The following is a 26,078-nucleotide window of genomic DNA, read 5'->3' as shown; positions in this document are numbered from 1 at the left end:
TGAGCAGGGAGCAGGTGCAGAAAGGCAACAGGCAAGGCTCACAGGAGGAGAAGGTCTGCACCTTCCTGGGGGTGGGGGTGGGGGGGCTGACACCTCAGTCTGCAAGACAATGAGGAGCTCTTCTTTCTGACTTGGTTCAAATAAAAATACATAAACCTGCCACCAGCAGGTTCAAGACTGGAGGTGGTGGCAGGCCCCAGTTGGGGCTGGGACAGAGGTTGCTGCCCTTGAGGAGCCCAGAGGAGCAGGAGGGGCAGTCCACAAATAGATCCAAAGATACAGTGTGCTGCAGACTTCCAGGGGCTTTGAACACCACATGGAGCGGGACACCTGGTAGAGGCTGGTCACCTCTGCTTTCTCAGGCCACAGGGAAGGGGAGCATGAAAAAGAATTTTTGGAAAAATTAAAAATAAAAAAAGAAGAAGAAGAAGAACTTCTTGTATTAAATCCTGACAGTGAGTGGATCCTTATAGGGCCAGTTTGGGGAGGGGAAGGAGTGTGACCTGGGAGATGGCACAGCACAAGCAAACGCATGGCAGATAGAAGTTTGGGGTTTGTGGGCAATTTGGGGGACTAGTGGCCCCAGGCCAAGACAGAAAGCATCCATTGAGAAGGCAGGCAGCAGTTCGTCTCAGGGTTGTAGGTTAGCTAGATGGAGCCTTGAGCCAATGGTCCTAGAGATGGAGAGGGGAGCCCTTGCTTGGCACACGGGATTTGTCCTCTGACACTCAGGCCTTACAAACAACTGGGCTTGCGGTGGCCAAGCTCCCCAAGCGGACACTTACCTTGCCTCTTCCCCGATTATTTCATATCCTTCTGCAACCCTCACCCTGAAACCCAGCCTGGCCTTCCTCCAGCCTGCAGCTGGGCAGATTATTTTGCTCCAAAAGCACGGCAGAGTACGGCTCCTTACTCGAGGAATGCAGGCTGTGGTCGTCCAGAGCCGATGATGAAACGGGCTATTTCTGCTCTGGGACATCAGCAGGCCTCTGGGCGCTGGCTCCAAGGCACACACTATCGTGTTTTTAATGTTTCCCTAGACAAATGCTTTCTTTCCCACCTTGAGACATTTTTATTTGAATCTAGGTGCTGGAATAGCTTTAGAAAACATTGTGGATTGAAGTTGGAATCGTGGGGAGGGTCCAGCTAATCGGCAAGCAATTTCTCACTCCCCAAGTTATCTATTACCCGTGGCTGATCTGGATGTAAAAATAGCCACTGAGGCTGTTTGTTTAATCTGACTGTTACTTGACACCACGCGGGTGTTGCAGTGTGGACTGTTCGCCTCTTCCCCACCAAGAACACCATTTGGTTTCCCCCGTCCGGGTCTCTATTTAGGTAAGCTTCTCAGACTTCCAGTGTCTGGCCAACTTCTGGTCACTGATTTTCCTCAGGTGGGCAGGTTTGTGAGCCATAGGAAGATTGGGTCTTCAGTCCACTCTCCTCCCATCTCTGGGCAGCCCAGCTAAAGTGGGAAGAAGAAGTTCAGGCTGCTGGGCAGAGTCCGACCGCTCTCCGTTCCTAGGGAGGCCTGAAGAGCAAGCAGCTGAGACACGCGGAGAACGGAAGGTACAGTCCACGCTTGCCCGGCTCCATGGCGTAGGCAGGGAGTCTCCAGCTCCTGGCAGGAGGAGCATTTGCTCTGGGAGGGCCGGTGGTGTGTTGGATGTGCAGGGCAGTGTGGGAGGCAAGGGCATGCTGAGCGCTGAGGTTCCCGGCATGCTAGATCGTACAGAAGACGTGGTATATATATATACATGATTTTGCCCTTCTGCGCCGGCTGTCGGGCACTCTGCCCCTTCATGGCTGAGGGAGCACATGCCTGTGGATGGGTCCCAGTCTTGTGTTGTATGGCAGTTGGAGATGGAGGTGGTGGCTCCCTTGTCTCCCCCAGTGCTATGCCAGGCAGGATCATACCTGCTGTAACAAAGAATGACAGTGGTTTTTGGAATATCTGGCCTGTGGACCCTGAAAGCATATGTATGCCCAACCCAAAGTCCTCCACCTATTGCCTGTCTTCACACACTGGGGCCCAGTGTAATATCATCCCATTTTCTTTTTTCTTTGTTGGAGAATTAGTGTGTGAGAAGAAGAGTTTGGGATATGTGTGAAAAGCTAGATAGCCTTAAGAAAAATTATTATTTAGGACTTTAAAATACAAAATTATTGGAATCCCAGGGAGTAGATTAAACAAATGTGCATGTGCAATGAAGTCCAGATTTCCAGCATTTGAGAATGCTTTACAACAGTGGTTGGTGAACTCTGTATGCCCTCTGGGCTCGGTGCCTGGTTTTGTAAATAAAGTTTTATTGGCACACAGCCATGCTCCTTCATTTACATATTGTCTCTGGCTGCTTTTACACCATACCTGCAGAGACCATATGGTCTGCAAAAGTGATATCATTTTCTACGCAGACTTTTACAAACAAAGTTTGCAGAATGCTGTTGTACAAAAAAAGCTTCTTGAAATAAGTCAATTTATACACTCACACCTACAGCCCCCAAATAAAGCAATAAGTTTTTGCAGCCAGTAAAGCCTGTGAAGAGGACCCTTCAGGACCAGTGGCTGGCTGGCTCTTGGACCTCCTACCCCTGGGGCCTGTATTTCAGGTGTGGTGGTTACAGAAAATATTCAGTCTACTCTAGTGGCCCTGGGAGGGTAAGCTGTGCAGTCACCAGACGGACAACGTGTCTGTGTGGCCCAGGCTGAGCAGGGCAGATTGTGCTTATCGGGTAGTTTATAAATAGCCATCTCCGGGTGACCCAAGTCCAACCAGCGTCTGTCCCTGGGTCCTTGGGTTGGAAACAATTGTGCCTGCTCTTGGTAACCAGAAGCTCATTGGAATGAGAGCGAGCCTGCTGGGGAAGAAGCGGGGCTGGTAGAACGCTGTGGCTTCCTGGAAGCAAAGGGCTCCCGCCCCCTGGAAACCCAGGGAGCCAGAGCTATGCGGGGGAGGCAGGGAAAGCTCGCCTTCCATCCTTGGAGGAAGAGTGCATCCGTTCTCCTGCCTCTTCCAGGCAGTGTCTTGGTGTTCCCTGTCCCTTTGCTTCTGACCCTAAAGAAACCCCGGAGACCTTTCCTGAAGAGGGGAAGCCTCATGTCTTGAAATAGCCTGTTCCTCCAGTCTGCCAGTGTCCGTAACCGAGACCTGCCCAAGGCACCAAGGCTGGGCTGCCTTCCTTGTTGGCTCTTGGGGTTTTGCTCTGTCTAGGGTTAATGGAGAGACGCAGAGGGCTCTGAGGGAAGGGCACCTGGTTAGAGGCACACAGTGCTCACATTCGCCAACAGGGTCCATGGAGGCTGCTGGGTCTTGTTTTGATTTGCAGTTGAGGATTTAAAGCCCATTTCACCAAACCAACGAATCCACAGCCCTAGAGCTCAACCTTAAGTTTCATTTAGTTAGTTAGAAAACCCCCAAAAGCCTCTTAGTTTCTGCTTGGTTCCCAGGGGTTCTGTGACATGAGCTGATGGGAGTGGCCAGAGGCAGGAGGCCAAGGGGTCAAACAAGGATCACAGATCAAGACCTAAAAGTGGAGCACGTGGAGCATATGCTGATGCTGAGGTGTGGCCGCCCAGCGTAAGGCATGCTGTTGTGGAACACGGCTGGATGTGTGACCGGTGCAAAGTAACGCACAGCTCCTGAAGTCGGGTGGAGGGGAGAGGGACATTCTCTGGGAACATGGCTCATGAGAGTGGGAAGAAGCTTTCCATTCTCTGCTTGGCCAACCCTCGAGAGTCCAGCCCAGACAGGACTCAAGCACAACTCAGGTATCCAAGCTCCAGTAGGGCTCCCAACTCCAAAAACCATAGAATTTCTTCAGTGGGGGTCCAGGGCTTCTTTGAGCCTCATTCTCTTCTTTCCCTGCAACACCCCTTCTCCATTAGGCTCAGCTGCTGGGGACAGCAAGGCAAGGCTGAGGAAAGGATTTCATCTCAGACATCTTCCATCTCCAAGTCTTCACCTGAAGCTGGAGGAAGGCAGTGGGTAGGGAAATGCTTAGATTTGCTTGAAACGCATCTCGGGGGTGTTCTGAGGCCCACGTCACTCTTTCTCACTCCTTACCATGTCTGAAGGCTGGTTTCAGACCTGTTACTGCTAAGCCCTCTCTGCAAGGACCAGGTCACACTGGTGCTGCCCCTTGGCTCTGTTCTGGGCCCCTGGGTCACATGCAGCCCCACCAGTTCATCCCCTTATGTGACCCTGTCTGGCCCTCTGAGAGGCAGGTCAAGCCTGAAGACTGCAGAAGTCAAGGGAGCAGAGTTCAGAGCAGGGTTAAACCCACCACATCAGAGCCATTTTTGCCCTCAGTCCCCCGCCCCCACCATGTCCATCACAGCAGTCACTGACTACATTCCTCCTATGGGCAAAGCCTTAGCATGTCTAGTTTTATTCTTGAGGTTATTCAGCATGGTAGGCTTTGTGATACTCTTCACAGGAGCAGGCACTGGCTCAGAGAGATTAAGTAACCTACTCAAAGAAGCACAGCTAGAGAGAGGCTGAGATTAGAATTGGAGATGTGAGTCCAGAGCCTGTGTCTTTCCCAACTGCCTTCCTAGACTAGAGCTCACATCAGCACCCAATGGGCATGCTAGAGAGGAAGCCATGCCACTCATCCAAGAGTCAGAATCTTCTTAGAAAAAGCCAGGTGTGCCTAAGAAAACACACAGGCCTCGTCCTGAAGCTGCCCAGGGCAAAGCAAGATTCCACACAGTGTCTCCAACACCTGTGCTGGCTGTACAGGGTCACAGGACAAATAGATCTCAGGCACAGGCCAGCTCTGCCTCTTCTCAGCAAGACTCCTGAGCCTCAGCTTTCTCCTCTGCAAAATGCAAACAATACCAGCCCCCATCTCAGAGGCACCTATGAGCCTTAAATGAACAAATGCATGAAAAGCACCATGAGAGAAGTTCAAGAACTGCTTTCTGCCCCCAATTGTCCTTTGGTAATCTTTTTTTTTCCTCCTGCTTAAGCTCCAGCTTGGATCTCCACCTTCCAGAGGTCAACCAGGAAAAATTCTGATGCTTCAGAATTTAGCTGATTCATGCTTTTGCTCAGCTGGTGAGCAGCTGGAACCAGGAAGGACTGACCCCATATGTCCATGGTGACCACTGAACACTTTCACAGGAGTATCCATAATTTCTTTCCCTCTTGTACTAAAGAAGGTCATGGATCTTTGTACCTTCAGCACATGGGATGGATGACCTAATTCTAAGTGATCATGATGTTCCCACCTATGTAGCAATGCTTCAGAGCACACAGCCATCAGCCAGGATACCCTACTCTACCCCCACCATCCATTCCCAAGGATAAGAAGAGGGTTAAAACTTCAGAGTCACATTTACAGAAGTTGAATCTTAAACCTGAAGAGCAAGTGCAGTAGTCTGCATTTTAACTGTGCATACAAGCTTTCCTGACGTTGGTTAGGTGACTACCTAGGAAATGCAGACATGTATTTCAAGGGGAACAACATTCTAGATGCACACATGGGCGTCGCTGAGCCATCAAGGAGGAAAAGTGTGTTCTAAGCAGTGAGGGGGATGAATGGCTCACCAAGGCAGAGGAACCAGACCCCAGAGGGCAAACCCAGGAGGAGCTTCCAAGGCAGGAAGCCCTCTAGGGCTCTAGTCGGTCCCAGTCCAGGGACTTTTCCTGGTTTCTCTCTTCCTTTCACGTGGGGAAAGGCACAGCTATCCCTGTGACTCTCATGACCCCCTTGGCCCTGGATTAACTGTGTCATATGATGATAACAACAATGATGTCTATTCAAGAGTTGCTAGGAGCTTGTCTACTCCACAGACACAAGGACCCAGACACCTCACCCTCATGACAACCCCATGAAGCAGGTGCTATTTTTAGTCCCACTTTTCAGATGAGGAGACTGAGGCATACACAGCTAGTTCAGCCAAGATCCAAGCCCAACAGGGTCTGGCTTCAATCCAGATCCTTCCTACTAGGTTATGCTGTCCCCATCTGGGGTTACAAAGGATGAGAACTGACATTTGGTGAGCAGTTACTATGTGCTTCATATACATGAGCTCCTCTGACACACGTGACAATCCTGTTGGCAAGTGTTATTACTGCCATAGTAGACATGGGATTCTTCCCTGCACTGTCTGCTTCAAAAACCCTCGTCTATTCAGGCTGCAGTAACAAAAATACCATCAACTGGCAGCTTTATTTCTCACAGTTCTAGAGGCTGGGAAATCCAAGATCAAGTTGCCAACAGCCCCAATATCTCATAAGGGCTTGTTCCTCATAGATGGTGCCTTCTTGCTATGTCTTCCCTAGGTGGAGAGAAGGCAAGAGAGCTCTCTGGGGCCCTTTCATAAAGGAACTAATCCCAATCATGGGCGCTCCACCCACATGACCTACTCACCCCCACAAAAGGCTTCTAGTGACACTTTCATGCTGGAGAGATTAGGGTTCAACATATGAATTTGGCAGGGGACCACGTCAGACCCCAGCAGTCTCTAATCGGGGAAGTTTCCATTTATCAAGTCCTCACTCTATGTAAGTCTTTCTAGGTTCTTGTCACTTTTTACCTGTGTCCTTCACAACCACCAGGGAAGCAAGTACCAATTATCGCGGATGAATGAACAGAGGCTGGGAGAGGCCATATGAGGGGCTGCCCAGGGCTGAGAGGTAGGAAGCTGCTCTGATTCTAAGCCCCACACTCTTTCCACCACCACCCTCTGCCCTGTGCCCAGGCTGGGCCCCCCTGGGTGCCTGTGCACAGACTGGGAGCTAACGCTCTCCCCTAGCTCCTAGCTGCACAGGAACAAGCTGTCCCATTAGTCCACTCTCCTTCTGCCCTGTGGACCCAGCAGCCTGCTCTCCCCTTCTAGAGCACAGTCCCTCAGAGAGGGAGGCACTTCTAATTCATCTCTGTACCTCTCTACCCTGAGTCAGGCACAGAACAAGAGCAGACAGGGCACACGCCACAGTGGACGACAACCACTGCACCAAGTGGCCCAAGCAGCTATGACCAGTTCAAGTTCCAATGCTAGAACAGTTTTCTTCAGGTGTGACCTCAGGCCTTGCAGCAACTTGGCCCCTGGGACTTACTGGAAATGTGAATGTCCTGGCCCCACCCAGAGGCCCTGGCAAGGCCCAGCAGTTTAACAAGCCCCCAGGACACTCTGGGACACCCAGGGACTGACCTGACCCCCGCCTTAAGAAAGGAAAGGGGACAAGTTTCTGTCGTTCTCCAGCTCACGAGAAAACTCTCCAAGGAACTTATTCACATCAAGGGGGACTACTGTTTTAAGTTACTTAGCTGTCTTTCAGTTTAAAATCTTAGGTAGGCAGGCCTGGGTAGCCATGTCTGAAAGCCTGTACTTGCTATGAGAAAATCCACAAAGAAGGCAGATGTTATTCACCTCTCATGGCCATGTCAGTAACAGCCCTGAGCCCCTTCCACCTCTTCTTTTACCCCATCCAAACCCACCCTACCATCACAATCACACAGATTGAAGAAAAGACGGTCACCATATACCCACAAGTCCTCTGCCATCTCCTTCCCAGCCTCCAGCAGGGAGGTGAGAAGCTCTGACCCTGTGTGGAAGGGTTAGAAATCCCCAGAGGTGCTCTGGGTAGGGTCCCTTCTCCTCATCCCAGGTATGCACAGCTTCTAGGGGCCAGAGCAGCTCTCCCATCCATGGGAGAGCCAGATCCAAAGACACCTTCTCTAGCAAAGGCTCCTGGTGAAAAGAATAACTGTGTGAGATAGAAGAGGAGGTGCCAGGAGAGAAGCTACCACCCACTCCCTGCCCTGTGTGAGCAGAGCAAGCACCTACTGCCTCTCTCGACCTTCCCTGCAATCAGAGGGGCACAGCTGTGCAGCCCAGAGACCTGGACCTGAATCCTGACTCTGCTGTTCTTTGCCTGTGTGATCCTGAAAGAGTTCTTCAACCTCTCTGATCCTCAATTTTTCCACCTAAAATTCCTTTGGCACCAGCCCCGCCTAACTTCCCACTGTTATACTATTGAGTGAGATTATGGATAATGGAGTGTGAGATGGGGATCAGGAGGTCAATAAGCAGGAGGATACCCCTAAGTTACTGATGCTCAATAACAGATCTTCTACCTCTGCTTCTCTGCTGTCACCCAGCTCTGGGAGCCATTTCTCAGTTGGGGGAATCAAGTCATAGACAGTGTATAGAACTCTGCAGCAGTCCTGACCTCCCATGATTCCAGGGAACCCTGCCTACAACCTTGTCTCTCTGCCACACCCGACACACTACAGAGATACCTGCCAAGGGTCCCCTCCCCACACTGATTCCCTTCCCAGAAGCTAGAGAGAGGATGACTGATGATGGACAGCCCTGCTCCCACCAATCCAAATGCGTCTTCTTCAAAGAAGCCCTCAGGTGGGCTCCTCCCTAGACAGAGCTCTTCAAGATGGAGTCCCTCAGGTACAATTGTCCTTGCCTACTAGAGGGCTTTCAGGTAGTATCAAGCTGCCTGGTTGGCCATTCCACTAGACCCAAAGTGTCCAAAGCAAGGCTGAAGCTTAAATTGAATGGCTTGTCCAAATTCTCTCTGATTGTGAAGCTTTTAACCAGAGATTCCTGTGTCCTAGTCAATAAGGGCACCACAGGGTTCAAGGTCTTATACCCTGTGCTGTGGAGTCCCAGGTGTGTTGAGTGGGATGCAGAGAATAGAAGGATATCTGTGGTCAGACACCTTAAAACAAGCTCCAAGGAGACCTGAGGGTAAGAACAGGGGCTACAGGGCATGTCTGGGTTTGGATGGGAGATGTCCCCAAAGGTTCCTGTGTGGACGCATGTTCAGAAGTGGGAATCAGGGATGTGATTGGAGGGCTCTGGCCTCGTCAGTGAATTAATCCATTGACAGGTTCATAATTGGACAGCATTATTGGGAGATGCTGGAGGAGGCAGGGTCTCCTTCCTTGGAGGAAGTGGGTCATAGAAGTCTTGCCCTGGAAGGATGTAGCATGTCGCTGGCCCCTTCCTGTTCCTCCCAACTCCCGTGAGCACAGCAGCTTTCTCCTGCCAGGCCCTTCCACCATGATGTTCTGCCCCACCACAGGGCTAAAGCCAAGGAGCCAATGACCATGGACAGAAACTGCAGAGATACCTAAGGAGGCACCATGGTAACCCTGGCAGTGGGAGGCCTGGTCTCCTTCCCGATAGAGGGAGCACCCAGACACCCTGCCTTGGCCATGACCAGCCCCCTGGCCATTAGCACTGTGAGGAGTGATGGCGAACACCACCCTGCCTCCAGAAGTGAGCAGAAACAAGAATGAGGGTGGGCTCATAGCTCACAGGTTAGCCTTTGTGGGTGAGACGATACCCCAATTAAAAGCAAGCATAGCCAGAGCCTGCTACCATTCAGGTGTGCCCCAGAGCCCACTGCACCTCAAAAGAACCACCACCCACACTTCATCTCTACCTCAGGGTATCAGGTTGGCTTCAGAAAATTGTTCAGGGCTACAGACCAACACCTTTGCCCCAGAGATCTGGATTAAACATTGCTCAGCCTGCCGAGATTGTCAGGGACCAGGCACAGAAGGTACAAAATGGGTGGGTGTTAGAAGACCTGAGCCAGACTATTTTTCTTTTCTCCTGTGATTTCTCATTTCTCTGGAGACTAGGTCTTTCCCTAGGTCTGTGATGCCAGGAACCAGGCATCCTTACACCCTCGTTAGACCAGGCCTGGCCTTCCCTGTGCCCGGCTCCCTGGCTTCTAACTTCAGGCTCTGCCCAGATCTCAGCAACATTCAGGAACTAATGGGCAAATGATCCTTCCAGACATACAGACTGACTACCTAGGCAGAATCAGCCCCCAGTGAGACTGAGCTCCACACAAAAGCTCTTCCCAATGGTAGCAGAAGATGGGCAGCCACAGTGCCATACTGTCACAGGCAGTGCCATGAGCCGCTTACTTCATCTGAGATCCCTGGAGTGACCTGGACTCCAAACAGCTGCAGAGTTTAAAGAGCCCTACACATGCAGCATTGTTTGTGGAAGACTCATACTCTTATCAGGCTGTGCTAACATTGGGGTCCCCAAGACCAACCACCTTATATTCCTGGGACTGGACAAAGCCAGCCTTGCAAAGGAGCCTCAGGTTCAGTTTGAAAGCCCTTAGCTTTTGCACTCCAGCTCCTGCCTCAAAGGTTAGTCAAGTCAGGACAGCCAGGACAGCCAGGCCAGGTTGCAGGCTGATGAACCTCCCCTTGGGTGCCAAATACCAGATCAGTGAAGCAAAATGGTCAAGCCAGATATGCAATGATACAGGTGCAAACCAAAGCTGCATTTTACGTGGCAATAGAAGACAATTTGCAATCAGAGGCCAATGTGCTTTAACAAATCAACACCAGGATTCATCCAGTCCCACAAGGCTAATCTCCAGTACCAGAACAAGGTGTGTGTGTCTGGGGGGCACATAGTAGGTGCTCAGTGAGTAGTTATTGAATAAATAAATACATGAAAGATCTTCAAGTTCAGTTTGTGAGAGCCCACATTTTCTTCCAGGAGAGTCTTAATGAACTAGAAATTTTTTTAAAAAATTTATTTTTTTAGTTTTTGGTTGGCACAATGTCTTTATTTTATATCTATGTGGTGCTGAGGATTGAATCCAGTGCCTCATACATGTGCTAGGCGAGCACTCTACCACTGAGCCACAACCCCAGCCCAAACTAGATATTTTTGATTTCCAAAATCAAGAGGAGTTTTAAGGACAGTGAAATCACCATATCAGGTGAATAGCCAAAGCAGAATCATCATGGGGCCAGAGAGCAGGACACCAAGGTCACGGTGAGGCATTACCCAGCTCTGGCACTGGAGGCCTCTATCACTCACTTATCCCTTGCAAAGGAAAGGACAAACAACTAAATGAGGAGGCCTCAGTGTCCCCCACTGTAAGATGGGGAAGGAGGCTTATTTTACCAAGTTTTATTGGTGAACCAATGAGGGCCTGTGGACTCAAAGCCTACTGCTCCATAGACATCTACCTGTGTCTGCTCCCTTCTCCTGAAGGCCCCCAACTAAGGAAGCCAATTTTGCCATTTTGTCACTCATTGCTGTGGACCTTTTGTGTCCCCCAAATTCATATATTGAGATTCTAATGTCCAACAGAATGGTATTGGGAGGCAGGCCCTGTGGGGGGTGATTAGGTTAGCAGGGTGAGTCCTTATGATGTCATCACAGCAGGAAGAGCGAGATCAGCAGACAGCAGATCTGTTAGTGTCTTCATCTTGAACTTTGCAGCCTCCAGAACTTTGAGAAAGAAATGCTCATTGTTTAAGCCACCCCGTCTATGGTATTTCAGCTCAAGCCAACTAAGATACTCACCTCCTAAAATACAGAATGAGGACAAGGACATTCCCTTTGAAACAGGAGGGCTGTTGGCCCTTGAACACAGAGGTCAAGAACTTGGCCCAGGACTGGCCACCAAGTCCAGAGGAAGGGGCTGGCGTGGTGTGGGGTGATGGAGGCTGTGTGTGCGTTCACAGCTAGAACGAGGCTTCAGGCTGCACAGAGGAACCACCCCAATTCACTACACTGAACCCCTTCTTAAGGCATTCCCAAGTCCCTGCCTAAAAAAAAAAAAAACCCCAGAAAGAACAGCAAAAGGAATCAGAGGAATCAATTCCAATTTGTTAGGGCCTTCTGGGTGCGATAAAGCCAACCTCTGTCATCTCCACTGTCTTCCTGCTTCCCCTTTGCTGAGAAGTGAAAACACCATTCAATTAATGTAATTAGATCTACCCAGAGATCTTGGGCTCAAAACCACACCACAGGCAAGTGGTCAAACTCAGCAGCCAAGCAAACCCCAATGGCTTCCTGTGGAAAGGCAGAGAGGGACGAAAAGCAGCATGAAATGGCAGCTCAGAAGCATGGCCTGGGCCAGAGACAGCCCTCCCAGCTCTGCAGGGTCCAGCCCTGAGGCCGCAGAGCATCAGAGCCCTGCTAGGTCCACCTGTCAAATCAGTACTTCCACTCCGGGAGTTGCCACAAAAAGCTGAGCAGAGAAGACCCTTGGGAGGTGACATGACAATGAAATTAACACCCTCCTTTCGTCCACCAGGCCCTCCAATTCCTCATGCACTCCAGCCCAGAAGCGGAGAGCTGGTGGAGGGTGTCTCCCAGGAAACACCCTCTGAATCCTGAGCCCAGGGGCCAGAAGTTCAAGGTTTCCTCCTGGAGAAAGTGCAGGGTAGTCAAGTGGCAAACCCAAGCTGAGTTTCAGCCCTAATTCTTTTTCTTTACATGCTGTGTGACACAGAGCAATATTTGGTACCTCTCTGTGCTTCATTTCTCCACTAGAAAACAATGACAAGGCACACTCCACCCTCCTAAAAGGGCTTGTGAGAATCAACAGGATAGTGAATGTCAACATGGGTCATGAGCCATCACTGTCACTGTGTCATCTCAGAATCGACACATCTTACTGGCTTCTACTGATGGTGATCCACTTTGGGTGCTAAGAGTTGATGAGGCCCTTGGGTTATCGGTTTTAAAACAAAAAATAAACAGGAAGTCCAGTGGAATTTGAATTTCAGATGACTAATTTTTTAGTGTAAGTATATCCCACATGTTGCATGAGGTCTCCTCGAGTTTTTAGTAAACTTGATATACTTTTTAAGAATGTATCATTTATCTGAAATTCACACTTCACTGAGTGTCTTGTATTTTTAACTTTCTCAATCTGGTGAGGACCCCAGGACCACAAAGGCCTGGGTCCCAAGCCCTGCTCTGACACTCACCAAAGACAGAAAATATTTTTGTCACCTCTCTGAGGCTCCATTGTCTCATCTCATAATGATCATGCACAGTCACATCAGGGGATGGTGCTTGACCTGGACCCTCCAGGGTCACCCATCAGGGCTTGGTCTATGGGACCATCACTCCTCAGTTGGAGGGCTCAAAGCAGTAGCTGTATGTGATGTATCTGGAATGGGGCCTGGCACAGAGGGGTTGGCATGCAGAAGTCGTCTCCCATGGCCACTTCCTGCGCTCACAGCCTGGAATGCATGAGGGTCTGGGATGGACCAGCAGAAATTGGCCTGTGTGACATTCGCTGGCCTGAGATGACAGGCGGCCGAGAGCCCCAAGGGAGACGTGGAGAACGAGGAGTGGCTGAGCTCTCAGCCCTTCCTCCATCTGTATGTCACACACTCCAGCAAACCTCTGTCATCACATCCTTGTGGCCCGAGAGAAGTGCTCTCAGCAACAGCAGCTGGACACTTTTACAAAGGACTACCACACAGCAGACACCATGTCAGTCAAAGATGGACGAGGCCAGGGCCCCCCCTCCAAAGATCTCAAAATCTAGTTGGAATCATAGCAGAAAAAAAGTGGAATTAAAAAGTAATTAAAGAAAAATAGATTCTACAAGGAATAGGAGGAAGTGGTCAGTAGCAGAGCCAGGGACATTCCAGGCAGAAGAACTACCACTCAGAGGAGCCAGTCCAGGACACATCCAGTGCGTCACAAGCTAGAAGTAGAGAGCATGGAGGGAGGTCAGGGTCCCCTCCAAGAAGCCCTTGAGGTCATGCATATGCATTTGTGAGGGGTTGGGAGAGAGGGGAAATACCATATCTGCAAAAAAACAACCCACACTGGTCCATGACAGTACACCAGCCCCGTGCAGTATGGCATTCCAAAAGAGCATCACATGAGAAAACATTCTGGAAAAGTGATAACTATGCAAAGGATATTTTGGTGCTCATCTTGAGAAAAGGCTGGTTTGTGGGGAGGTGGGCTCAGATTTGGCTTCTTTGACATACTCTGATTCACAAGGAGAAGACAAAATGTGTTCCTCAAGTGTGACTCTCCCACCTCAAGACTCTGTCCTCAGTGTCCCCCCGAGCACATATTCACCACGAGTGTCACCAGTCCACCCATTTCTCCCAGGGATCCTGTTTCCCCTTGTGTACTGTGAGGTTTTGTAAGGCCTGCTCGTCCTGATGCCTGCTTGCTCTGTGTCCCATGTCACAGCATGGGGGGACTGGAAGTCTGTAGAAAAGAATGCTGTTGAGTTCGGCAGGGTTGGGTTTCACAGGGCAGAGGCAAACATCTCATCTGTTGATGCCCGTCATTCACATCATGTATCATTTGATGAGCATGTGCAATGGCACTGTAAACAACCCCATTAACCCATGAAACTCCAAGTTACCAATTCTACAAAGATTTCAATGAAAGTGATACAGTTGCCTTGCAATAGGTTACAAGTAATAATCTAGAGCTTATATGCTAACTAATAATATTAACAATTAAAATTAGTACATCATACCATGAATGACATACAATATTGAAGTTTTTATAGTGTTCTACATCTGGGATGAGGGACAAAATAGGGTGTATTTAATAGTAGTTACTAGACACTGGCCCTCAGAGCATCTCAAAACCACTTCCCAATTGGAACATGGAAAACAGAGAAACAGGTAACTGGCAAAGTCATGAAATTGCTACTTCTCCCTGATATGAATGTTAATCAATATTGAAACTCAGTCCTAACTTAGTGGTACGTGCTGTGGTGTAAATGGAGGTCTTCCACCCAGCCAGCCTGTGAACACTCTATAAGAATAATCGGGTTCACCCACTTCCATCTTTGACCACAGATAAATTTTATGTGTTTTAGGACTTGGAAGCAAAAAGTAATTAAAATTCATTTGGATTCAAATTCACTAATTTCGAATTTGTGATCATGCTACAATTACTAGATTATATTTGACTCAATAAAATAAATCCTGCTAAGTCAATTAATAGCATGAATAATATCATGGGGGAGAGATTTTTCTCATGTATTTAAGAGATATCTCATGCTGTGCACATGAGCTAGACAGATGAGCACCCAGGCTAACAGGACAGACAAGTGTCAAATAACAAACCAATAAGTTAAGTAGCTGCAATTTTGTTAAGTGCTGCAAAGGAGATGGCTATAACCTATTTTAAAAGTACTGATGGGAGCACTTGAAATAGCCTGAGGAGTTGAAGGTAGCCTAGGCTTTGAAGTATATGTAGGAGTTAACTAGGTAACGGAAAAGAAGGAGGTAAACCAGGCAGAGAGAACAACATGTGCAAAGGTCCCAAGACAGGAAGTCCTATAACACGTAGAAGAAGCTGGAAAAAGGCCTGTGTAGCTGGAAGCCAACCATAAGGGGAGAAGAGTTCAAGATGGGGAGGAAAGGGAGATTCCTTCTTAGGAAGATTAATTTTCACTCTTGAAAACTGGGAAGACATGGAGAGTTCTAAGCAAGAGGTTGGCAAGAGCAGATTTCATTTCTAGAAGCTACATCTGGGTGGATGAATATGGGCTCCTGCAGAAGTCCAAGGAAGACACAACAGCTGCTTGGGCCACATAGTGACCATGGAGATGGAGACCAGCATAGTGGGGCCAAGAGACCCTTAAAGATGAAACTTGCAGAACTTGGAAATGGTTGGGGTAGGGAGAGGCTCAGGGAGAAGAGAAAGGGAGAAGTTGTAGGAGATTCTCAGATTTGTGAGATATCCAGAGAGAGAACAGGCTGATGGGAGTATGAAGGCCTAGAAGACACAGGCAGAGAGCTGTCCACTGGGCAGTTGGAGATGTGGATGGCGCCAGACAAGTGGCCTGGGTGCAAAATCAGTGTGTGGATGTGTCTGCTAAGACCAGCTGTGGGTGAGATCATCCATGTCCACACTACAGAGCAGGAAGAGAAGCCTGAGTGCTGGGAGCCAAGGAAACCCAACCATCAGGGAGAGGAAGACAAGAGGCTGACCAGCCAGACAGGGAGGGAGAAGTAAAGAGTCAAGGTCCCTCACAAGAGGACAGTGCCCAATAGTCTTGACTGCAATCGAGAAGTCATTCAGCAAACATGAGTCATTGGAAGACTCATCTGGGCCAAGCAGAGGGGTGATGATGAGTGGTACCAAGCAGAGCAAGGAGGGTTAAGTAAATAATGAAGGTAAGAGTGGGACAGGAGTTGAGAAGAAAACTGCTTTTGAAAGCCATAGACACACATAAGGAATTTATCATGCTTGTGATTAAGTATTTACTTTTGTTTCTGCGTGATCATTGGATCAGATTTCAAGACCTTGTTTCTAACATGACTCAGCCCTATTCAGCTTATCCTCACTCACGTCATCTGAAGGTACTCACACCCTCCTACCTGCAAAGGGCTCTGTAAGCCACAATTTCACCAACTCAGGTTGGCTTCCTTCAAATAGCTCAAAGTAGTGAGCAGGACAGGGGAGAGCCCAAGCACAAAGCAATAGGTACGCTGAATGTCCATAATATAACTACCACATCATTCCACTCCTGTGGAAATGTGTCCAAATGTGACACAAATTGTACAATTATCCTTCTTCTTCAGTCATATCTCAGTGTGCAAACGTGTCAATCTGAATTTCACAAATGGCCTTAAGATCCAAGGTCATGGTCTTTTTCATTAAAATTTCCATTATCTTGCTCGTTTGTTTCCTGTGCCTCCATTTTCCATCCAGGAAACACTAATCAGAATTAAGATAGCCAATTCAGAGCATTGCCACAAATATGGAGCTTCTATGTTGATATGCTCAGCATACAAAGACATGTAAGACCCTCGTCCAGGATTCAAGAAACTTTCTAGTTGAGGAGAAAAAGAAGCAATCATCAATTTCTAAAGCATATGGGTTCAATACAGCATGAGCTATGGGAAAGGTAGCCCCAGTATGATGTGGGGACAGGAAGGAGCCCATCCAAGCCAGTCTGAGGAGTCAGGATGGGGCCTCACCGTATGGTGGCAGAAGCATAGCACCTCTGTAATTCTCTAAAGAAACATACTCCCCAAATTTGAGTTATTATGATTATTAATATTATTAATAAACTATCTTAGACTAGATTAATATCCAGGAGCTACAGTCTGGGGAAGGTCTTGTGAAAGCCCCAAGGGTCTGCATTTAACATTTGCATAGTGAGTTTATTTTAATTAGTTTACACTTCATCCTGAGCACTCTGAAAATTCTCCTGGGCAGCTTTTTGGTTCTTTTAGCTGTCAAAATAGATACTCAAGCCTCCTGCCAACAATAAATCGAACAACATGCTGCTGCTGGCTGAGTGGACTTGAGTTTGGCCACTCTAGTTTCTATTTCCTGTAAAACCTAAGTTATTCATTCAGTGGGAAAAGGGCCTTTGCTCAGATTTTACTAGCAAAAAAAAAAAAAAAAAAAAAATCACAACTGGGTCAAATATATTAGAAATCCCAGAGGTTTAAAACCGTTTCTGAAAATTTCTTGGGCCATCAACAAGCTCATCAATATTAGAAGAAATAAATTAAATTTGTGTTATGATTTTTGCAAAAAAAAAGCCTATGTTTGGAATTTTGTTGGGTTCAAATATGAATTTAAAACAAACAAACAAACAAACAAAGAAGAGATTGAAGGCCAACTGCCAGCTATATTACTGACATTTAAAGATAGCTTTCCCACTGAGCATGTTATTGGCCTCTGGTCAATTGGGTTCCACTAAAATTATTTTTCCTCCTCTTTCTAGATGGGCAGTGATGACACCAAATATAAGCTTAAAAAGAAGTTTTAAAACTACAGATCCTAAAACGCAGCAAGGCAGGCACCCACAGCCCCCACTAATGTAACAGGTATGTGTGTTCTCTTACTGTAAGAAATACCTAAGACGATGAACTTTAAAAGATGAAAAGTTTATCTTGGCTCACCATTTGAGATGTTTTAGTCTGTGGTAGGTCGGGCCCCATTGCTTTTGTTCTGTGGCAAAGCAGCACATTGTGGTGGGAGCACATAGCAGAGGAGGATAATCATCCTCCTGTGCGAAAGGAGAAAGGAAGAGGAGGGACCAGGATCCCAATATCCTCTTTAAGGGCACATACCCAATGACCTAACCTCTCATTAGCACCCCCCTCTTAAAGTTTCTACCACCTCCCAATTGTGTCAAGCCAAGGACTATGACTTTAACACATGGGCCTTTGGAGAATATTTCCGATCCAAACCAAAGCAATATGAAACGAACCCAAAAGCCAGGAAAACACTTTCTGTGACACCAGAAACACTTTCTGTAGTTGGCCACTGTGCTGAAGGGTACCAATGTGTAGTGAGAGAATGAGGCCAACATTATGACAGTCTCATATGACTCCAGGTATTCCAAATCAGAATTAGCAAAATTACCTGAAGACACTGGGAGGGAAGGCATCTCTCTTATTGCTGAGGCAGAAGTAAGGTGGTTATTTTCTGAATGCTCTATCAGTGAACATCCTTCACCACTATTTGGAATTACAATGTAAATCCAAGATCAGTTAGAGTTCTTTGACCACAGGCAAAGGGGAGGAAAGGTGAGGGACCAGGCAGCCCCAGTGCATACTGAAAGCTCCACTGCAGAGAAGAATGCCCAAGCCCATTTCCATCCTTGCATGACTCCCAAAGAAATGGACAACACAGGGCCCTGCCCTGAGTATCACATCCACATGGGGAGCCCTGGCAGCTCCTTGACTTTCATACCCCAAGTCTAAACATAGTGGCAGGGAGAAGAAATGCCCCAAAAGATATCAAGTGTTTTTACTCAGAGAGGAATAGAAGCTGAGTGTTCAAAAAATACAAAGAGTTCCTGTTAATATAATAGTAAGGGGCATGTGATTAGCTAGGGACCATTTACTTAACTCTAAGATGCTAGATTTATCTGCAACTATCTTATTTCCATCTTAATGTAGAAGTGTAGGAACACCAGTATTACTGAGTCCATCATTTATCATTACCAAAGTCCCAGCATTCAGGATACCAGGAGACTCCCTGACTGTATTAACAGGATCTCAAGGAGCAGAAAACCTGATTTATGGTAGCAACCATTAAGTTTCCTCTCAACCCTGATAACACAAACCTCAGAGTGTGTTTGTCACTCTGCAGTACTACTGAGGACCTGGGGCTACTCAACTGCCATCCTCAGCAAGTTGGACTTTGGTGGTCATGGGTTGTCCTTCAGGGTTGCAAAGTGAATGCCTCATGTTATGGTTGAATGGCACCCCCCCAAAAAAAATTCATATGCTGAAGTTCCAACCTCCAATACTTCATATGGAAATAGAGCTATTACTGATATAATTAGATAAGATGAGGACATTGGGAAGGGTACTAAGGTACAAATCAAGTTTGGCTGATGTCCTCATAAAAAGGGAAATTGGGACACAGAGACAAGCATGGAGGGAATGTTAACAGACACAGGAAGAGGACAGCATCTAAGTACCAACAAAGGAGGTCAGCCCTCAGAAGGAACCAAACCTGCTGACACATCAATTTTGGACCTCCATTTTCCAAAACTGAGAGAAAATGTATTTCTATTTTTTTAAAATATTTTTGTAGTTGTAGTTGGACACAATAACTTTATTTTATTTATTTATTTATATGTGGTGCTGAGGATCAAACTCAGGGCCTTGCACGTGCAAGGCAGCATTCTACCACTAGGCCATAACCTGTATTTCTATTTTTTAAGCATCAGAATATGATACTTTGTTAGGGCATCATAGCAAATACACAGTTTCAGGCTTCCTGTCTACATTCAAAGAAGGAAGAATGGGAACCAACAGGGTTTGTTCCTTTGATCAGAAAGATAGGGACATTTCCCAGACATCTGGCTGTTTCCATCCCTGTGGCCAGAACTACATACTCTAGCCATGCCAGCTGCATGGGAGTCTGTGCCATGAGGTTATATCTCATCATGATTTTAATTCACATATCTCCAATGATTAATGATCTTGAGCACATTTTCCTATACCTGTTGGCTACTTGTAGTTTGTTTGCTTGTTTGTTCGTTTTGAGAAATATCTATTCAGTTCATTTATCAATTTCTTGATCAGATCATTTGTTCTTGTTTTTTTATATTATTTTTACTATTGAGTTGAAGGAATTCTTTGTGTATTTTGGATATTAATCCTTTATCAGATGTATAGCTCATAAATATTTCCTCCCATTCCACAGCTTGCCTTTTCATTTTGCTGTTTTCTTTGCTACACAAAAGTTTTATTTGATCCCACTTTTCCATTTTTGCTTTCATTCCCTGGGATCTCTCAGTCATTTTTCTCTCTTAAGTCTTTCAAAGATGAGGCTCACCTGCATTATGGAGGATAATCTGCTTTACCCAGAGTCTATTGACTTTAATGTTAATCACATCTAAAAAATACTATCCTAGCAACATCTAGACTGGTTTTTAACAAAAACTATGTGCAATGGACTAGCCATGTTGACATATAAAATTAACCATCACAGAATGTAGTTCTTGTCCAAAGCTATTAAGCAGGATGTCCTGTTCATACCATGCGCTTCTTTCTTCTGCAGAGAAAAATAATCCCCACTTTGTAATTGTAACTGGTCAACAAGAAGCTCTAATTTTGTGGGAAGTGGTCTGCACCTACTCCTTGCCAGAATCATCACCCAAAGGCACCCACCAGCTGGCAGAGACAATCTTCCTAGAGCCAACAGACAATGCAGGGGAACAAGAAGTGCACAGATGGATTCAGCGACTCCTCCAGCATCGGTAGCGTGTTGGATGATGCAGACAGGGAGGTAAGCAACCTCACAGACCGGGCGTTCCGGAGCTTGTGCATCTCAGAGGATGCATCCTTCCATGATTCCAATCTGTCCCCAGATATCACCCATCAGGTGTTTGGAACTTTCCACCAGGGAACAGTGAGTCACACCCACAGAAAAAGTGGCATTTGGAGCCAGCTTCCGTCACAAGGTACCGAGCATGCAGGCTGGGCAGCCACCTTCCAACAGCTACCCAAGTATGTTCAAGGAGAGGAAAAGTACCCCAAAAGCAGCCCCCCACCAACACCATCCCAGAGGAGACTGGAGATGCCAGTTTCTGGCTTGAGGAGCAGCAACAAGCCTGTTTCCAAAGTATCATCGCTAATCAAGTCTTTCGATAGGACTGAGAGCCAACATTGTGATAGCAGACCTCCCACCAGCAAGCCTCCAGCTCTCAAAAATCCTTCCAAGTTTGCCCCTCTTCCAGACAGTGGTGTCAACTTCTGCTTTGATTCTGCTTTTCTGACTGTCAGGAGGGTTCCTGCTGAAGTCTCCAATGCCCATCAGAACAGCCTCCAGCCTGGAAGGAACCACGGAGAACAAGAGTCGCCTAAGAATCCTGAAATGGCCTGTCATGGCTCCGGCAGCTTCCTCCCCAAACCTGACAACTCAGCCAGCTCATTTGAGTCAAGATTCCCCTCTCCACCCCACAAGCCAGCCAAGGCCGAACCCGTAAGAGGCAAGGAGTGGGCTCACAAAGGGACTTTTCTGCACAGTGAAAACAGTGCTTTTGAGTCATGGAACGCCCACCAACCAAAGCTGCTCGAGAGAAAGGACATCGCAGAAACCATCCCAGAAAGCAAAGTTCCCAAACATTATGAGGAAACGCCCTTGTCAAGAGAACCTTATCCCCCTGAGCACAAAGTCTCTCCCTGCCCTGTTCGGGCCAGCTGCACTCAGGAAGAAAGCAGATTAGCAGCAGGGGCTCTGTCCACATCTGGACCCTGGGGCTGCAGAGATCCAGGACCCCCAGTATTCCCTGCAGAGGGAAAAGCTTCCAGCTCACAGCCTGACCCTCAGCTGAAGTCAACCCAGCCTCCATGGAGGAAACCAAAAACTGGCAAAGGAGGTAAAGAAAGTCTTCAAGACACTTTGGAAGAAAAGAAACAGACCAACAGGAGAGGCCCGCCTCTGCATTCAAAGCACAACCTCCAGGGGCAATTTCCAGAAGATGAGGCTCTGGACATGCCTGGGGACCCTAATGAGCATTACAGTCCTCCTTTTAATATCAGTAAGCTCCTGACCCCCATTATACCCACCAAGCATGTCCTGGAATCATCAGACACCCAGTCAGGGGAGATAAGCCCATCCCCCACAGGACAGCTGAACGGATACCAGGAGAAGGAGCCCAGTGAATGTCAGTCAAGAGACAGCTACAAATCCAAAGCACCCAGTCTGCTGTTCAACCTCAAGGATGTGCGGAAGCGTGTTAAGAGTACATACAGTCCCTCACCTCTCTTGAAAGGCTTCGATGAGAAAACCAGAATTAAGACTGATGGCAAGCAAGAACCTGTGAGCAATGGGGTCATCCTCTCCAATGGGCTTGAAGAAAGCCCTCCTAGTGAACTTTCTAAGGAGAGACCAGCCAATGTCCCTGGTGCATCACATAGCGGTACCCAGAAGGACCCTACCACAGACCCCAGTGAGCCCTCTGCAGACAATCACCTCACCCTCAGCTCACCTCCAACTGTCACCAAAGCCCTCTGTGTCAATGGGGAGGCTGTAGAAAGGAGCAGTGATGGGAAGGAAGATGCCAACGGAGAGGCAGAGCTGTGTCCCACCAGGCCAGGCTGGAGTCCAGACTCCAGGGAACGCCACCCCAGGAAGCACCTCTCCTTGAAACTTTGTAATAGGGAGCTTGAGGCCGGACAGGCTGCAGAGCAAACCAAGAGCCATCAGCTGGAGAACAGGCTCTCAAGATCCATCTCCCAAGAGACAGAGCCAGAGAGAGACCTAAGACTTCAGAACCCACTCCTGAACCAGAAATTCTCCCCAGGGCCCCTCTCCCCCGAGGAGGAGGATGTGTTTTACAGCGACACCCAGTCCGATTTTATGCCAAGCCTCCAAAGTAAGGCCAAATTCAGCACCAGCTCTTCAGATCAATCCTTTGCCTCGTTTGATGATCAGCAGAAGTCGTGGTTTACTGAGAGCCAGCGGGAAGACAGGAAGAAAGATGTGAGTGCAGGTGACAGTGAGAAGGAAGAGAAGGAAAAGGTGATGGGGAAAGATGAGCTACAGCACTGTGCTTTAAGAAACGGACACGTGTTCATGGAGGAGCACAGTCAGGGGGAAGCACTGCAGAGAGAAGAGGAAGGTCTGTGTGGAGGGAGACCCAGGAAGGCATCGATGGAGGAAGGAAATTTCAGAGGCTCTTGGATTGGGGGAAATAAGGACATGGCCCTTTCACATGCCAAAGACTCCATCCCCTCTCCATCTTCTGCTACAAACAAGCACAAACTGTTTTCGATTAAAGACAACACCCTTAGGGCCACCCCTGTGATCAAACCTATCATTCTGCCTCTTCTGCGGACTGTGTCCTCAGAGGACTCACTTGGCAGTAGCTACAAAGAAGAAGAATTACCAAGGCAAGAGTGGGGTGAAGATGCTGCTGGTCTCTGTGCCCATGAAAGCCAGGAAATGCCCAGCACCCTGACATCCACTAATATGCAGGGCACTCACTTGAAGCACATGGCCTGTGAAGGCCTAGAAGACCCTGGGCAGGTATTCAGTGCAGCCAGGATAGATAACTCCCAACCAGCCCTGAAGGGGAATTTCCCATCTCCATCACCGGTGGGAGAGGGGGACAGGATGAGGCCACCCCCAGAAGCAGCACATGAAATCATGGCAAGTGATGGCAAGAGCAGGCCCACAGCCTCAGGGAAGCTGGTTGCTCCACCCGATATCCCCAGGATTGCTCTACCTGAGGACGATTTAGAAGACGAGCGCCCCCTGCAGTCACTTGGCACTTGTTGGGAAGAGCGGGAACAGAGACAAGGCTTCCAAAGTCACTTTTTGTCTGCCCCCAGAGCAGGGCCCCCTGGGAGAAGAACGGTCCCTGGTGAGATGGCAACTTCCCCCAATCCCAGCTCCCTGGGAGAGAGCAGCGCGTGCTCCCCGGCCACCAGCAGTGTTTGGGATGATGTTTCCCAGGCTCCTGAGGAACTGGGTCCTCCGGGGGAGCCTCCCCGGGCCAGCCCCTGGGCGAGCCCGGGTCCTGCCAGGCTTACTCGGCGGGAGGACCTGACGCACGGCCTCGTGTGGGAGGACAGCTCCGACCCCCAACTCGAGCCGGGGGCGGAAGACCTCCGGACCATCTCTCCACGAGGTGCACTGCTGGACGTGGCCACCAGCTCAGCAGCCCCTCTTGAGAAACCAGAGCCACCTGCTCAGCTGGAGAGGGCCGCCGGCAAGCCACCGGCAGTCCCACCCAAAACGGAGAAGGCCCTGCGACGGGCCAAGAAACTAGCAAGCAAGAGGAGAAAGACCGACCTGGTGCAGGAGAAGCATAGCGAGTTCTGGGAGGGGAAACCCTGCGCAGAGGACTCACAGCGGACCGAGCGAAGGCCGCTGTCACCTGGAGAGAGGTCCCGCGCCAGGTTCCCTGTGGTCCGCTCCTTGCCTCCTCCCGCGCATCGCCACTCAGTATCCGGGGTCTCTGAGCCTGTGGGGAGGCGGCCTTGGGGGCCCCAGCCCCTCACGCCCCTGCCCGCTTACCCCGCCACCCAGAAGGTCCTTCAGGATCCCCAGTCTGGAGAATACTTCGTCTTCGACTTGCCACTCCAGGTGAAAATCAAGACCTTCTACGACCCAGAGACTGGCAAGTACGTTAAGGTCTCCGTCCCATCCTCTGAGGGGACCTCCCCTGAGCCGCCCCTGCAGGATGCCCTGGCTGCTCCCTACCTGCTGTACCCTGGCTTCCGGCCAGTGCCAGTGACCGCCCTGATGCCTCTACGCTGCTCCTCCCAGCTGTCTGCCCCCACCTTCCTCAGGCAAGGCCCCCGCGCCAGGCCCCAGAGTGCCCACGAGGCTGGACTACAACAGATCCCTGGGCCTCAGGGCGACTCCACTCAGCATGCTGCTGCCCAGCGCCCCCGGGCACCGCCCCGGAGCCCAGAGGAGGAGGGCGCAGAAGCTCCAGGCCTGGGCATCATCTCCACTGACGACCTGGAAGACTTTGCCACTGAAGGCATTTCTTGAGAATTGCATCAGAGGGACCCCCACTCTCACCCCTCCTCCCAAAAAAACAAAAGAGCTTACATCCATTCTCCCAACAGGCAAACACACACACACACACACACACACACACACACTTTCACTTATAGCCCTTCTAGATCCCAAAAGCCCCAAAGGAAGTAGAGATCCCAAGAACCCCATGTGAAATGCTCCCTTGTGGTACCTCTGAGAGAGGGTCACTGCGGGCATGACCAGGTCCCCTCTCCTCCACACACCTTTTCAGATCTTCCCACTCCTTTCCTCTTTTCCTGGTCATCCCTGCCCTTCTGTGGCCCGGAATCAGGGTGGCACAGGATGCTGTCCCCCTAACAGCTGATGGGCTCCTGCACCACTCTCTCCTTCTCACGGGTGGGCTTGCTTGGTGACCACCCCCCCAAAGAAAAAATGCTGATCCCTGCTGGGAGCAGGAAGCACCCCAGCAGACTGCCCACCGCCCACTGCTCAAGGTCAGGCATGACACACAATGGCCAGGTTCCAGGTCACCCCTGGTGGAACAGGCTGAGGACTGTCCCAAGGCAACCTTGCGGAAATGATTATTGGCATGGAATGGGTTTTCTTCATCCAAAGAAACTTGCCTCTGGAAGTCATTTTCTGATAAGGAAAAGGCTACTATTTAAAAAGTGAAATAAGTTTGCCAATGTGGTTCTGTCTCTGGTCTCCTTGTCTTTCTTCTGTGGATGGGTGGTCTGGGCTAACAAGTAAAGAGCCTGTACCCTCCAGGCCTTCCATGGAGTCTTCCATGGCAGCCATGGACCACACGAGATCCTTATGTTTGAAGAGAGCTGCTTCCAGTGTCTACTGTAGCCCCAGAAGCCACCTTATTTCTTCAACATCTGTCCATGCATTTTTGGGCCAAGCCTGCTACACTTCCCAACAGGTACCTAGTGAGTGTGGGGGACAGGGGTCTTCTAAGTCGTCCTCAGGTAGAAAATGGATCATGGGGATGTGCTGTGGAACTTCCTTCAGTCTGTGGACCTGCCTTTGCCATTGCTGAATCTGGAGGTGATTTCATCACACTAGAATGGCCAAAGGAAACTAAGGCAAGTCCCAGCTGCCCTAATTTTGTGATCTGTCCCTGTGCCCTGCATTCCAAAGGAGACTGTATGTTTCCTAAGTCCCTGGTCTTTGGGGATTTGGAAGAAAGTATCTGAAAAGTATTTGAATCAACTTGAGGGAGCTGAGTGATAACCACCTGCACTTGTGAGGTTTTGAGGGTCTTAGTGCAGGCACCCCCCAGCTCTGTAGGCAGTAGTGCTGGGGAACAAAGTAGGCATGTCTTCCTGGACTTCTATGTGGAAGCTCTGCTAAAGCC

The 26,078-nt window shown here is 49.0% G+C and overlaps 1 protein-coding gene across 6 annotated transcripts; it reads left to right on the top strand.

Moving 5' to 3' along the window:
• Positions 1 to 305: 305 nt before the first annotated feature.
• Positions 306 to 25,408, top strand: CUNH10orf71 (chromosome unknown C10orf71 homolog). 6 transcript variants are annotated; one of them, XM_015498905.2, is made up of 4 exons: positions 306 to 455; positions 1,395 to 1,569; positions 17,484 to 17,586; positions 20,282 to 25,408. In XM_015498905.2, the coding sequence occupies exon 4, from the start codon at positions 20,429 to 20,431 to the stop codon at positions 24,728 to 24,730; it is 4,302 nt and encodes a 1,433-aa protein (XP_015354391.1). In that variant the 5' UTR covers positions 306 to 455; positions 1,395 to 1,569; positions 17,484 to 17,586; positions 20,282 to 20,428; the 3' UTR covers positions 24,731 to 25,408. The 6 variants fall into 6 exon arrangements, with proteins under 6 accessions (XP_015354391.1, XP_015354392.1, XP_048663441.1 ...); XM_048807485.1 differs by lacking the exon at positions 306 to 455 and having other exon boundaries at positions 1,345 to 1,569; positions 20,282 to 20,509; positions 21,007 to 25,408; XM_015498906.2 differs by lacking the exons at positions 306 to 455; positions 1,395 to 1,569 and adding an exon at positions 513 to 1,338.
• Positions 25,409 to 26,078: the final 670 nt, after the last annotated feature.

Source organism: Marmota marmota, unplaced genomic scaffold, assembly GCF_001458135.2.
Source record: "Marmota marmota marmota unplaced genomic scaffold, marMar, whole genome shotgun sequence".
NCBI lineage: Eukaryota > Metazoa > Chordata > Mammalia > Rodentia > Sciuridae > Marmota > Marmota marmota.
This window is presented reverse-complemented; position numbering and strand designations above follow the sequence as displayed.